Here is a 15807-nt window from a genome sequence, read left to right on the forward strand (position 1 = left end):
GGGCAAGATTAGTAATGCAATCTGTTTTGATGGGGATCTGTTCTAGGTGTCTGCCAGAGGCAATCTTGGCATGCAATCGAAATCAGCACATTTCCAGAAAATAACTGCCCTTTTGCTCTCTCTCTTTTCACCCCATTGTTTTTTTAGGAGTTGGTGAGAGGCGTACAAGTAGGAGCATTATATAAGGCTGTCAGCTTAATAATGGATCTGGAGAAATTGACTGTCTGGGGATCGCTGAAACAAAGGACGAAGCCTTTGTTACAAAACCTGAGCGTCAGAAGGACTAAAAAAAGCTCCACCAGATTCACCGAGAGGAGACAGATTCATCCTTTAGATCGCCGACTTAGCTCCTCGGAGCCCGACGTGCTGAACATAGATGGAAAGCTAGAAGAAGAGACCCACTACTCCAGGGCCAAAGCCATGTCCACCTACTTCCCAAGTGGCTTTTCCGCCACCGAGATATTTCTTGAAACCAGTAGTAACTCTTCCACCAGGCAGATGGAGGAAGAATGGCAGTGGCAGAAGGAGGAGACCGTCCGCTTGGAAATTGGGGTTCAGGAAACCGAAGGATTGGTGGTTTGTGGGCCAGATTTGGAAGAGAGGCGGAAATCCAGCGAAGATTTTTTTGATCTGCTGCAAAGGAATACTTTCAACAATGACCTTACAGAAGACCCCCTTGAGGTAACGTGCTTTTTGGTGGTGGAGGTGGGGGACAATTAAATCTGACATAAGTTTGTTTCCAGCATGTTTCCTAAGACTTGGGCAATTTTAAAAAAATAGGGCAAATAAAAACAAATCTCTTGTGGGGACGGGGCAGGAGGGAGGCTTAAATGCACCAAAAGGTTTATATCACTGGGGAATTGATGTAGATTTAATCAATATAGATCTAATATAGATTAGATGTAGATATAGGGGTGGGTTGCTGCTGGTGTTACTGGCAGTTCGCAACCTGCGCGCCAGACACATGTTGCGCCCCCGTGCACTGTTCAATGTAAACTGTGCTTTGCACATGTGAGAACAATTTACAGTGAACTGTGAATGCGCAGTCATTAAAATCCAAAATGGCGGCGGCCAAGCGGCAGCGAGGGAGCCAGTTTGGGGGCGTGGCCTGCCCGGATTGCTACTGATTCTGTGAATTCCACTACCGGTTTGGCTGAACTGGGCTGAACCGGTAGAAACCCACCTCTGATATAGCCCCATGCTGGCTAGGGAATTCTGGGAGTTGAAGGCCACATATCTTCAGCTTGCCAAGTTTGAGAAATGCTGATCTAGAAGGCATTGATTTAGAGAAGATAATACAAGACTGCATGTAGTTGGTCTTCTAAAAGCTATTGAATCTCTTTTTGAGTCAAGCTTAAGTGCTGGTCACTTTACATATATAATACATACCTGCTGTTCTTTTTGATACAAGATGGAAATGATTTGTGGCCTTGCTGTTTTATTTGTAACAACTCAGTCTAGTCTGCAATCCAAGATAATTTCAATAATACCCAGCTTTTCTGAGATCAGCCAAGGAACCTGTCTATAAGTTGAGATCAACTCGAGGACATGGTTACTATAAATTGAATTTCTGCTTTTAAAAAGAATTGAAACTTTTTAATCATTGTCGTTGCAGCGTTCTTCAGTCTATTATATCCCCGTCCCCAAATTTTAGGTTTTGTAGCCCCAACACATTAAGTTTAGAATCGAGTGGAGTGGATTGGAGTGGAATGGAATGGAATAGAATAGAATAGAACAGGAAGGGACCTTGGAGGTCTTCTAGTCCAGACCCCTGCTCAAGCAGGAGAACCTATGCCATTCACTACTTACGGGAAATTGAGTGAAAACCTTTTCCATTTGAGCCAAAGTATATTTAAGGCAACAAAGTAGAACATATTCAACCACTTTAGAAACGACTTTCTAAAATGAAATGTGTATTTCACTTTAGAAATTTCAAACTCCTACAATCTTATTGGCCATTTCCTGTTTAGACAATTTACAATAGTTATCTCTTGCTAGATTCTCTGCTTTCAGTTTGAATATGCTATGTAATCTCCCCATCTCTCTATCTTTATCTCTATGTGTTAACCTTACCGGCAATCTTTTGGTTATACACAATTTCATTTTTTTTTTGCCAGATTCTCTGCTTTCTGTTTGACTGATCTTCCCTCCCTCCCTCCCTCCCTCCCTCCCTTATTTTCTTTATTTTAGTGATGGTATAAAAAATAATTGAGTGTGCCATTTGCATCTCAAAAAGACATCCATTACCTTAATATTTAGCATTAAACAGAATTGTAAAATTAAGGGCCACTCATCTGAGTCAGCACTGTTGCACCCAAACCAAAATACACATTTTATTTCAGGGTTAAAAAATTATCTAGTAATACCACATTTAAAAATCAGTCAAAAGCTATTTGAGGCAGCTGTTGATATGGGAACTAAGCACCTCGGATGACATCCATACGTTTCATCCTTGACTTGAAAGCTTTTTGTCTTTATTTTTTGGTTGACTCATACAATTTAGCTGAAGCAAACCCTCCAATTTTCTTCTCGGGGTAGCTTGAACATGCTGCCTTTCAGCGACTATTTTTGGGAGTAGAAATATTGCGCATCAGATTAGATGGAGATGATTCGAGTCATTTCCTCATCTCGGAACTCTTTCAGATAGATGTGGGTGCTCCATCACTGGATGTTTTTAAGACGAGATTGGACCAAACATTTGTCTGCAATGATATAGGGTCGTGATGGCTAACCTTTTTGTCGTTGTGTTCCGAAAACGTGTGTGATGGTGTCCCCCATGCTCCTGCGCCCATAGTTCAATGCGTGCACAACCCCCCCATGCATGCGTGAGACCCACTATGCTCTCCCCTCCATGCATGCCTGCTTGCAACCTCCTGGGACAAAAAATGGGCTGTGGTGGGGCGTCGCTCTCCCCCACACTCTCCCTGCGCATTCACGTGAGACCCCCACCCCGCGCATTGCGCACATCTCCCACATGCCCCTCATCCTCCATGCAACCTACTGGGACAAAAATGGGCTGTGGTGGGGCGTCGCTCTCCCCCACACTCTCCCTGCGCATTCACGTGAGACCCCACACCGCGCATGTGCGCACATCTCCCGCATGCCCCCCCATCCTCCATGCATGCCTGGGAGAGACCCCAAAATCAGCTGGCCATCAGGAGGCATGCACGCATGTGCGTTGGAGCTGAGCTGGGGTTACGGCTCGCGTGCCCGTAGAGAGGGCTGTGCATGCCACCTGTTGCACACGTGCAATAGGTTCGCCCAGGTATAGGGTCGAGTAGGGGGGTGGAGTAGAAGACCTCTAAGACCCCTTCAGTTATTCTGTTATTCCTGAAACCCCACAAGCGTTAATAACCTCATAATCCTCCCCCGAAAACTTGAAAGATTTCTGCCATTTCACAGGGCCTCAGCCATTTCAAGAAGTTAATTGATGTCGTTTGGAAGGGTCTCTTGTCTGTCTTTACCAGGGATTGAACGCAGTTTCTATCTCGTGCTTTGCTCTCCTTGCCTTTCGGATTGCTGTAGAAATTAATTGTTCAGTCGGAATTTTGACAGTCAACTATTTCATATTTTTTTTCATATCTTACATCCTGGCTAAAATTTCATTCACTTTGTATTTTTCCTTCCTTGGTTTTGCTTCAGAGAGTAAGGCAGGAGAAGTTTTCCTTTCAAAAAGAAAAAAAAAGATTATTTCTATAAAGTAAAGGAATGGAATTGATCAACCTCGACACTGTGGCATACAAACATCAATTGGGGCTTAGTCCACAGATTGTCACTAAAGCATGCAAAGTGTAACACAATCTATTTTTTCTGAAAAAGCCTGAATTGCCCCCCCCAAAAAACCATCTTCTTGCATTTTAACCCTTCATTCACCATTATAGGTAGTCCTCAACGCACCACAATTTATTTAGCAACTGGTATGAAGTTACAACATCACTGAGAAAAGTGACCTATGACTAGTCCTCAAGCTTACAACCGCTGCAGCATCTCCACAGTCATGTGATCAAAATTTGCTTGGCAAATGTATTTTTGAAGCTTGCAATGTCCTGAGATCATGTGATCACCATTTGTGACCTTACCGGCCGAATTCTGACAAGCAGAGTGTCAGGATTCCAAGAAATAGATCCATCACATGCAAAAACTCTGAGGCAGGTAGATTCCTCAAAGAATAGTTTTATTGGAAATATTGTATTGGCACATATCTGGTGAAAACCGACTCTGAAGAGTCCCATGGTTTTCACCTAATTAAAAGTGAAAGTTTTCCCCCAATTCCAAACCATCAGTCAACATGGCTCAATTGAGGCAGCGTCTGTTTGTCTGGTGACATCACTCCTCCTTCCAAGTGTGAGAATGTCCTTGGTTCCCAAGGGAAAGTATTTTGTTTTGACTAAACAGCCTCAAATATCTCTAAATCCCCTCCCTATCCCTCAGCTCCAGTGTGGCAGCACTGAAGCTCCAAGATGGCTTTAGCCGGGCCAGTTTCAGGGTTGACAGGCTGCCCCCCTCAGTTGAAGAGGAATTCCTGCAAGACAAAACATACAAAGGGAAATTAGTCAAGGCTCAACTTAACTCCCCCTTCCTCCCCCTGGAGGCCCCTTAAGCTTCTGAGGGAACCCATCGTGAAACTGTTTAACCAACCTATCAGTCTTCACATCCCAATCAATGCAGAATCCGCTGGCCAAGTGACATCACTCCCCCTTCCTCCAGCCAAGTGTGAGAATGTCCTTGGTTCCCAAGAGAAAGTATTTTGTTTTGACTACACAGTTCCAACTATCTCTAATCCCCCCTTCCTATCCCTCAGTCCCAGTGTGGCCACACTGAAGCTCCAAGATGGCTACAGCCAGGCCAGCTTTAGGGTTGACACAGAATCAGTGAGGGAAGCCAGATTTGTTTAGCGGTTGCATGATTCACTTAACAACGGTGGCCAAAAAGATTGCAGAACTCGGTATGACTCACTTAAAGACCATCTTGCTTAGCAACAGAAATCCTGGTCGCATTGTGGGTCGTAGGTCGAGGACTACCAATATTATTCTTAGTTGAACACGGGTTGAATCCTTCATCAATGCAACGCGACGACATGTCAACAAAACCTCCCTGATTCACAATGTCTTCTTTTTCTGCAGCAATCCTATGGCGGTTCAAGCCTCGACTCCTCATATTCTTCTCAGACAACTGAATCTGTGAGTAATTTTGTTGTTTTGGTTTGAAAGGGAGTGAAACTCAAGAAGTAGCCGTTAATTGGATGCTTCGAAATATCAGTTCAGCAATACTTTTGTAGAGAGAGAGTTCTTTGCAGTAAATATACGTATATTGGGCCCACAGTATCTGGAACAGTGATGGCAGGGGTGGGTTTCAACCGGTTCGCGGCGGTCCCTGCGAACCGGTTGGTCAGCGAACCCGGAAGTAAGTAACTTCCAGGAACGGCGAAGGGCCCACCCACCCGCCCACGCTCCTTACCCGGTTTTGACTAGTTCTGCGCTTCCACGCATGCGCAGGACGCATACAATGCCTGTGCGATCCTCCAGGAGCAGCTGGAGCATCGCACAGATGCTAGTACGCATGCGTGCGCCGCATGCACGAGGATGCCACTGGCCCCGTTCCAACCAAACCGGTTGGAACGGAGCGAGAAACCCACCCCTGAGTAATGGTGAACATTTTCGGCATGCGGAAATGTTGCATGCAAGCTCATCAGGGCCATGCTCCGCATGCACACCTGGCAATCAGCTTGCATGCGCACATCGGTTTTCGCTACTGCCGTGCGCCCAAAAGACATCTCTGATTGTTGCAGGTGCATGCGCTCCAGAAACCCGGAAGACAAACAGGGAAGGCCACGTATGCTGGGTGGCATGGCTTTGTATGCCATTTTGGGCAGGCATGCCATTGGTTCGCCATGATGGTTCTAGAGTTTTTAACATCCAAATCGGACAATATTAGCAACGTGAATTATTGGATTATTTCTTCTGGTTCCGATTGGCATGGCTGAGGGTGGAGAGAAGAGAAAAGTGAGAAAGTCAAAAAGAAAATCATAAAGTGATTTAAAAACTTTAAAACTGATATTTTTTAAGTAACACTAGATTGGTGCTGCCTGTAGAAGTGCCCAAAACATGTGTTAAAATCAGTATTGAACAATGAACAAAGATAGCCTCTTTTTAGTATGAATCTTTACTCAGAATAAACAATTAAAGTTTCCATTTGATCTAAAAAGTTCCAACCTTATTTAACAAGACAGGCAAAAGCTAATATGTGAAACCTGTAGGTTAAAGAGGCCCACAAATTTGAAGTCAATATTTAGAGCTGTACAGATTTTCAAGTTGAATTAAATTTTATATCAGACTAGCTGATAACCTGATGTAGCCTGGGTATGTATTTATCCCAATCCTGTATTAGAGGGATCCCCCCTGTGGAGTGCTGTGAAGTCGTTACTATGGCAACTCCACTGTGCTGCACAGTAGGATCCATTTTAAGGCACAACAGGCTGTATCTTAACAGAACTTGAATCCAAAATGTACACTATCACTGTCAAAAGTACTGTGACTTGACACTGTAAATATAATTCAGTCCTTTTCATTTCAGCGGCCCAGGCATTCCGGAGTTATACTGGAACACACACATACGGGGACACACACACAGGGACTCCCACTCCCCCCAGGGTGTTAGGGATGTCTTATCCCCACAGTATTTTTTTCCCAGAGAGTAAGTCATCTGTGTACCAAGTTCGGTTGAAATTGATCAAGGCGTTCCAGAGTTATGCTGGAACATATGCACACACACAGCTATCTATCTATCTATCTATCTATCTATCTATCTATCTATCTATCTATCTATCTATTGATCTATTGATCGATAGATAGATAGATAGATAGATATAGATAGATGATAGATAGATAGATAGATAGATAGATAGATAGATAGATAGATAGATAGATAGATAGATATAGATATAGGTAGGTAGGTAGGTAGGTAGGTAGGTAGGTAGGTAGGTAGGTAGGTAGGTAGGTAGGTAGATAGATAGATAGATAGATAGATAGATAGATAGATAGATAGATAGATAGATAGATAGATAGATAGATAGATAGATAGATGATATAGATTTATTTTAGACATTGATGCATATTCCCATATTTAATTTGCCAGTTTCCTAAAGAGCGGATTGTATGTGATTTCGAGTAAGAAGCATAAAACATCCTGACAGATATATTTGGTTTGGAGACCAAGAATTGCTTAGGTAGCCACAGAGATCACGGAACAAACGATGGAGAAGGGAAAGGGAGGTGGATGAAATCAAGAGTTGATTGCAGCAGGGATTTTCACTTTTTGTGAAGTCAGTTCCTAGAAGGGTGATTGAGTATTGTCTGTGTTGGCTCTTCAGGGAAAGTGAAACTGATAGCTGACTTTCTTTTTTCAAGGCTCTTGAGGGAGCCAATGATGGTTTGAGCAAACCCAGCTCCTTTGCGTATCTGCTGCTGATACACCTGAAAGAAGGCAGGAACCTGGTCATCCGGGATCGCTGTGGTGAGTCACTTTCTGATTCGTTTCTGATTTCTGAGACACATAAATGCAGATACCCATTAAGGCTGTACACATTTACCTTTTGGTTTCTGTGAGAAATTATGCTACTGAAGTTCAGCAATTGGCTACTGACACAAATTGTGATCTTCACGGAATGCTCTGGGACTTCCAAGTTGATAGATGGGTAATATTTATTGGTCCGTGACAAAGCAAAATCTAAAAGAACAAAACCAGAATCAAGCAAGCACAAAAGGGAAAGAATTATGAAATAAATGCAGAAAGAGGGAAGGAGGGAGGGAGGGAGGAAATAATCACAGCTGTTAATTGTTTCTCTTGTTAAAGAGCAATGTACATGTCCCTTCCCTTCCCTTCCTTTATCCTTCCCTTCCCTTTCTTTTCCTTTCCTCCACCTTTCCTTCCCTTTCTTTTCCTTCTCTTACCTAGCCTCCCTTCCCTTCCTTCTTCCTTCCTTTTCTTTTCTTTCCCTTTTCCCTTCCCTTTTCCCTTTCTCCTTTCCCTTTCTCTTTTCCTTTCCTTTCTTTCCTTCCCTTTTTTTCTTGCTAGAGAACTACATTTCATGTACACCTGTGGGTTTTCTTGAGGCCTGATTTAACTTAAATTGCTGGGAAATGTTTATGGTGCAGTTGCAAGCACCTCCAGAGGTCTTTAGGGCAGTGTTTCTCAACCTTGGCAACTTGAAGATGTCTGGACCTCAACTCTCAGAATTCCCTAGCCAGCGAATGCTGGCTGGGGAATTCTGGGAGTTGAAGTCCAGACATCTTCAAGTTGCCATGGTTGAGAAACACTGCCTTAGGGTATGATTGGCTACCCTGCACTCATATGTAAATAGCAACGCCATTGAGGTTTGAACTTTGTAGCCCTCTGAATTAAAACAAACCAACAAACCAGATTAATTGTCAGAACGGAATGACATCCAGCCTAGCCTAGGCTCCTTGAAACTTCTGCTAGCCTCCAATCATATACCAGCTCTAACCATCTACGAAGGCCAGTGGAGGATTACCACTTCCTGCTGCAAGTGGAAATGAAGATACTTACTAAATGAATGAGTAGCTTTCCATCGGAAGTGGGCAGCAATAATTCCCCTGGGTCTCAATGATCTGAGATTATTCAACATTTTTTGACGAGGCCAGGTGATTTTAGTGAGAATGTGAGGTCACTTGTTTCCTTTTGGTGGTATTTTGGTTTAGAGGTTATTTAGCAAGTCTTTAGACAGCAAAGTCCCCAATGACTCAAATTCTTTGAAGTGGTGAAAAAAATAGCCTCAAAAAAAGGATTTTTTTTTTTTTTTGTGTTATGGGCCACGATGCAAAGTATCTAATATGGACTAGAAGTTGTCCTCTTTTCTTTTTTTCATTTCATCAAAGCGAAAAGAAATGGCTCATTTCATCCATCATGCTAAGCCATGGTTTCTTTTAACTGTGGTTTGTTAAGCAGGCTGCAGTAGCTGAGTTAGTAGTCCATTGTGCCAACCATTGAAACGTTGGCAAGACAATCTTAATCTTACACGGGAAAACACCCGAATACAACAAGACCAGCATATGTATATTATTATAGATTATTTTATTATATGTTGCCTTTAATCACAGATAAAAATGAATGCAAACTACAAACTGCAAGAAATAAGATAATAAAAGGAAATTAGAAAAATAGAGAAAAAATAAGAACGTAGCAAAGAAAAGGAAATGTAGAAATAACTTCCCCTTTCATCAAAAGTGAAAACAATTTTAATGACTTATCACCTTCTCTCCGAAAGCAGCCATCTTTTCATCCCATATCTGATCTCTTATTGATAAACAGATCTTTAAAAACCTCGTTCTGTCCTAGTCAGTTAGGAAAAACATTTAATTTGTGTTTTAGTGGCTCCCTCTGCTGGATATTTTATGGCATTGGAATGTATTAGAAAAAAAGAATTTTTCAGTATTTTGCCAACTGCAATCTGTTGATCTCTTCCGCAAAATAAAGACTGCTTTTACTATTTCCCCTATTTCAAGCTTCTTAAATCGGCCTCTATATTCGGGAGCACATTGTTTGGATACTGAGCCAAATCTGACTTCTCCTTTTCCTAAAGCTTTCTCCTGCAAAAAGGCGAGGGTTATTATTATTATTTTACTTCCTTGTTGTCAATATTCTTCAGAATTTATTTATTGCATTTTCAGTTAGCCTTATGACTACGAGGTGGTGGAAGAGGCTGGAGTCCTCTTTTTTCCATCCGTCATTTTTCTTTCACCCTATGGATGTGACGCCCCTCTTCGCCTCTTCCTACTTCGATATTAATTGAGGTGTGGGAAGTGTTGGAAGAAGTGTCCTTCTGAGTTCAGTTCCAAGTGGGGGAAAAAGCCACTGGAAACATGGAGGCTGTTTGGAAAGATGGTTTTAATGGTGGACGGGACCACATGGCTTGAGATCCTGGGGGAAAAAGGGGTCACATGCCTTGAAAATTTTGAACAAAAAAAAAGGCAGAGATGCTGAGAGTCCCTGGGTTTTATGCCCTCTCTCGGGCTCCACCTTAGAGCTTCCTGTTCTTGTGTAAGAAATGTATTCTGATTGGAGGTCAGATTCCCAGGGGCCAGTGGGTCTTAGCTAACTTAGTAGGCTCCCTGTGTCCCAGGCTTGGTTGAGCCTTGCTGTCTGATGTAATCTTCCCAGGTGCCAAGTGGTGAGTTTCTGTTGCAAGATGGGTTCTATTATGGCTCTGCCTGACGGAGGTAGATCTTTGTTATGTAGATTAGACTGGCTCAGGCCTTAATGGCCCATTGACAAAGGTGGGGGGCTATTAGTATTTTTGCACCATGTGGTGATTTTCTGTTGCTAGATGGGTTCTATTATGGCTCTGCCTGAAGGAGGTAGACTGGCTCAGGCCTTAATGGCCCATTGACAAAGGGCGGGAGGGGGGCTATTACTATTTCTGCACCATCACTTTTTTTTTGTTGGGGGGAAATGCAAAAAGATTTGTCATTTTCGCTCAAAACTTTCTTTCCAACCTACTCGCTTTGGGTCTGTAGTGAAATTCAGAAGAAAACCTCAGCTGGGCTGAGAGAACAGAAAGCTAAAAGCAAACTCTGTGATTGCTCAATATGTCAGTGTGGCTTACACCAGATGTTAAGAGCAAGGCGGAGTTCTCATAACACGTTCAGCCACAAATGATCCACCTCCATTTTATCTTAATCTAACGTTTTGTGTGACTTCAGAGGTGAATTTTCTCTTGGTTTATTCATGTTAATGGCTGAAAACTCAGAAAGTTGATTTAGACATGCATCAATACATACATGTACACTAAGGTGACCAGATTTTCAGATTCGGGGGGGGGGGGGGGGGCTGGATTAAAATTTTTATATTTTGTCAAACATGACCCCAGGACACTGAAGCCATCATAAATACGAATCTGTTGCCAAACATCAAAATTTTGATCACGTGACCATGAGGATGCTGCAACGGTCGCTAAGTGTGAAAATGGTCGCTAAGTGTGAAAATGGTCACCAGACACTTTTTTCAATGCCATTGTAACTTTGGTCACTAAATGAACTGTTTGAAAGTTAAGGTTAGCTTGCATTATAATGCCTTATGCTGGCTTACATTTTCAAGAGAGAGAAGCTAAACTCCTTGTTAGAATTGAAATAGAAATGAGTAGAGTAGAGTAAAATAGAATAGAATAGTTTATTAGCCAAGTGTGATTGGACACACAAGGAATTTGCCTTTGGTGAATATGCTCTCAGTGTACATAAAGAAAAATAAAATAGTAAGATAGTGGGATCCTTGCTGCACCAAGCTCAGAAACCAGCGATCCCACGATCTGCCCCACACCTCCTCTTTCCTTAAGAGGTGGTGGGGTGGGGGATCCTTGCCCACCAAGCTCAGAAATCAGCGATCCCACTATCTCCCACATCTCCTCTTTCTCCCTCTCGTTCTCTTTTTGGGGTAAGGAGGAGAAAGGACAAAAAGGAGAAAGAGGGAGAAATGGCTGCAGGGAGAGCGGTGCCCGAGAGAAGCCCGGCAAAAAGAGAAAAGAAAAACCTTCCGACGGCTGAGCCTCTTGGCCCGGGACCGAGCCTCCTCCTCGCCGCGCTGCCTGCAGAAAAACAGTGTGCGTCAGCACGCGCAGGAGGGGAGGGAGCCGAGCGGAGAGAGGGAAACCACTGCCCTCTAAAGGCCACATTGGGAACGACACTTCAGAGAAATAAAAACTTTTTTTTTAACGGCGTCCTTTTAAAAATTGTTTTCTTTCTTTTGGAAAATCGGGACTTTTTGAACACGCTGCGGGACACGGGACAAATCATTAAAAATCGTGATTGTCCCGCTGAAAGCGGGACATCTGGTCACCTTAATGTACACAGCCACCGAAATTGGCTGTACATCACCAAATTATGAGTGTGAACTGTTGATCTAGAACGTTGCTTCTTTTTAAAGATGCCCAGAGTCACTAAGGATGAATTGTGCAGCCATATAAATTTTGTAAGTAAGTAAGTAAAACAAACAAAGAAACAAACAAAATCAGGATTGGAGTTGGATAGGGCTTAGAGCCCTAGAAACTAGGAGCCTGTGAGTTCCAGTCCTGCCTTAGGCTCAAAACTAGCTGGGTGACAGCTAGTAAATTTATTTGAAAAAATAAATTGACCTTTATGGCAAGTAAAATGAAATTCAGCACTGCAGGATTGCAATGCTTTGGCCCACCTAAGCCTATAGTAAGTTTGTAGTGGGAAAGTGAGCAGGTTTTGCAAGAAGGCTAAATGTAATCATGTGCCCATACCACATTTCTCCCCTTGCTCCTGCTCCTCCTGCTCCCCCTTCTGCTTCTGCTCCTTCTCTTCCTCTTCCTCCTGCTCCTCTTCCTCCTGTTTCTCCTCATGCTCCTCCATTTCCTCCTCCTCTTCCTTCTTTTCTCCCTCTTCCTCCTTCTGCTTCATCTCTTGCACCTGCTCCTCCTCCTCCTCCTCCTGCTCCTCCTGTTTCTCCTCCTGCTCCTCGTCCATTTCCTCCTCTTCCTCCTCCTGCACCTCTTCCTGCTCCTCCTTCTGCTCCTCCTCCTCCGCCATTTCCTCCTCCTCCCCCTCTTCCTCCTTCTGCTTCTTCATCTTTTGCTCCTCCTCCTGCTCCTCCTCCTTCTCTTCATCCTCCTCCTGCTCCTCCTGCTCCTCTTGCTCCCCCTTCTGCTTCTGCTACTCTTCCTGCTCCTCTTCCTGCTTCTGCACCTCCTTCTGCTCCTGCTCCTTCTCTTCCTCTTCCTCCTGCTCCTCTTCCTCCTGTTTCTCCTCATGTTCCTCCTCCATTTCCTCCTCCTCTTCTCCCTTTTCCTCTTTCTGCTTCATCTCTTGCACCTGCTCCTCCTCCACCTCCTCCTCCTGCTCCTCCTGTTTTTCCTCCCGCTCCTCATCCATTTCTTCCTCCTCCTCCTCATCCTGCTCCTGCTCCTCCTTCTGCTTCTTCACCTCCTTCTCCTCCTCCATTTCCTCCTCCTCCTCCTCTTCCTCCTTCTGCTTCTTCATCTCCTGCACCTCCTCCTGCTCCTCCTCCTTCTCTTCATCCTCCTCCTGCTCCTCCTGCTCCTCTTGCTCCCCCTTCTGCTTCTGCTACTCTTCCTGCTCCTCTTCCTGCTTCTGCACCTCCTTCTGCTTCTGCTCCTTCTCTTCCTCTTCCTCCTGCTCCTCTTCCTCCTGTTTCTCCTCATGTTCCTCCTCCATTTCCTCCTCCTCTTCCTCCTCTTCTCCCTTTTCCTCTTTCTGCTTCATCTCTTGCACCTGCTCCTCCTCCACCTCCTCCTCCTGCTCCTCCTGTTTTTCCTCCCGCTCCTCATCCATTTCTTCCTCTTCCTCCTCATCCTGCTCCTGTTCCTGCTCCTCCTTCTGCTTCTTCACCTCCTTCTCCTCCTCCATTTCCTCCTCCTCCTCCTCCTCCTCTTCCTCCTGCTTCTTCATCTCCTGCACCTCCTCCTGCTCCTCCTCCTTCTCTTCATCCTCCTCCTGCTCCTACTGTTCCTCCTCCTGTTCCTCCTCCATTTCCTGCTCCTGCTCCCCCTCCCTTCCTCTTTTGCTGCTTCTGGTGTGTAGGGAGATTCAAAATTCTGGTTCTTGCTCCTCTGGTGGCCTCAACCCTTCTCATCTGATGCTGTCATGACTTTCATATTGCCTCTCCATCTTCTTCTGGCTCTCCCTCGGGTCCTTTGGCCTTCTCCTCTCTTTGTCTAGGCTTTGTATGGTATGGAAAGCCAAGACCTTCCCTCCAGGTGGAGAAACCACTTTACTTGCTGTTTCTGTGTGTGGCCTAAGTTTCTTTGGACCACTTGCAATAAAAATAAAAGTGAAAGTTACTCATCACAGAAATGAGATGTTTGAGGAAGGCTGCTGGAGTGACCAGAAGGGATAAAAAAAAACCGAGATTGTAAGAGAAAGAATTGAAATAGAAACACCCGTCAACCATAACAATTCCAGTTTTTTTTCTGGAGTATAAGACTCACCTTTCCCCTCTCCTAAAAGAGCGTGGAAATGTTGGAGTATCCTATACACCAAATACAGTCATTTTTTGACCTCCCAAAGCTCTGCCCCCCACTCTCCACTTTTGCAAAAATGGGTAAAAAATGGGCCGTTTTCTGCAAAAACGGAGGTGTTTGTCCCTTTCCTCCAGCCCCCAGAAGCACTCGGCAGGCTTCAGCAGGGCTGGGGGAAGGAGACAAATGGGGGCTTTTTTGCCTTACCCCAGTCCTGCTGAAGCCTGTAGAATGCTCCTGGGGACTGGGGAGAAGATAAACTTTTTTTTCTTACTTACCCCTTCGAAATCTTGGTGTGTCTTATACACCGGTGCGTCTTATAGTCCAAAAATACGGCAATTATCATGTTTCGTCTTATTCATGAGAATCCTCATCAAAGTCACTTATGATTTTAGGAGGTGTGTGTTTGCAAATTTAGAGAACTACTGCGCTGGCCAAGTCACACCAGGTTTCGAAGAGGAATCCAAGCTGTTCCTGTAACGGGGGCGGGGCAGGGGGGTTGGCGGGGATGGGACACCAGCAGCAATCAGGCCATTTAACTGGATGCATTTCTGGATAAATTAATAGTGGCTTTATTTGTAGTATGTCATCACTCACACGGAAGAATGAGTGTTGTGGACAGATAAATCAACATTACAGCTTCTCGCAAACGTAACATATTAGCCTATTAAAATTTTCGGGGAATTCGGGAAGCAGGTGGAGGACCTAGTAGCTGTCGTTATTTAAATGTTCACAGCCATCTGACAGTTTCCCGCTAAGTCTCCAGAGTAAATTTGCTCACCTTTATGACTCTAGGAAGAGGAGAGTAAATAGAGAGCGGGAAAGAGTCAACTTTCTTGTAATTGAAGGAAGTAAATAGCTATCTTGCTGAACAGTCGGTTCTGGGCCCCAGCATTTGTTGAATTGGGTTATAAATGCTCTAGAGCGCAAAGTAGCCCATAAGGAGCCCAGGATCTCCTACTCCAGAATACAGGGTAGCCCACCCAGAGAAAGGGACAGCCTATTTAGAGCCATGGCCCCCTAACCTTTTGGGCAACAGGAACTGGTTCTGAGGAGAAAGGTTTTTCCATGGACTGGAGGGAGCATGGATTTGTGCGCTGCCTGCATCCTGCGGATGAGGCCACTGCTGGTCCACGGGATTGATGATGATGATAATTTAGATTGAAGGGTAGTCCATTCAGAGTAAGGTAAAGGTAAAGATTCCTCCCCTCACATGCATGCTAGTCATTTCTGGCTCTAGGGGGCGGTGCTCATCTCTGTTTCAAAGCCGACGAGCCAGCGTCTGTCCAAAGACGTCTCCATAGTCATGTGGCCAGCATGACTCAACACCGAAGGTCACAGAATGCTGTTCTTTCCCATCCAAAGTGGTCCCTATTTTTCTACTTGCATTTTTTTACCTCGCCTTTCAACTGCTAGGTGACAGAAATGGGACAAGTACGGGGAGCTCACCTCTGTTATGCGGCGCTAGGGATCAAATGCTGAACTGCCGATTTTTCTAATCAGAAGCTCAGCATCTTAGCCACTGAGCCACTGTGCCCCTATCCCATTGACAGTGATGGGATTCAACATTTTTTGCTACCGGTTCTGTGGGTTTGGCGTGGTGGGCGTGGCAGAGGAAGGATACTACAAAATCCCCATTTCCTCCTGATCACCTGGGACTCGGGAGGCAGAGAATAGATGGGGGTGGGGCCAGCCAGAGGTGGTATTTACCAGTTCTCTGAACTACTCAAAATTTCTGCTACCGGTTCTCCAGAAGTGGTCAGAACCTGCTGAAGACCACCTCTGCATCCAGAGTAAGA

The 15807-nt window shown here is 44.5% G+C and overlaps 1 protein-coding gene across 1 annotated transcript in view; it reads left to right on the forward strand.

Moving 5' to 3' along the window:
* MCTP2 (multiple C2 and transmembrane domain containing 2) overlaps nucleotides 1–15807 on the forward strand; it is a 158202-nt gene that overhangs the window by 33593 nt on the left and 108802 nt on the right. Inside the window, exons 2-4 of the mRNA XM_032233653.1 lie at nucleotides 148–681; nucleotides 5124–5180; nucleotides 7407–7512. Of these exons, the coding sequence (XP_032089544.1) occupies nucleotides 202–681; nucleotides 5124–5180; nucleotides 7407–7512 (643 nt within the window). The 5' untranslated portion in view covers nucleotides 148–201. The remainder of the gene's footprint in view (nucleotides 1–147; nucleotides 682–5123; nucleotides 5181–7406; nucleotides 7513–15807) is intronic.

The sequence above is a fragment of the Thamnophis elegans genome, chromosome 16, assembly GCF_009769535.1.
Source record: "Thamnophis elegans isolate rThaEle1 chromosome 16, rThaEle1.pri, whole genome shotgun sequence".
Lineage (NCBI taxonomy): Eukaryota > Metazoa > Chordata > Lepidosauria > Squamata > Colubridae > Thamnophis > Thamnophis elegans.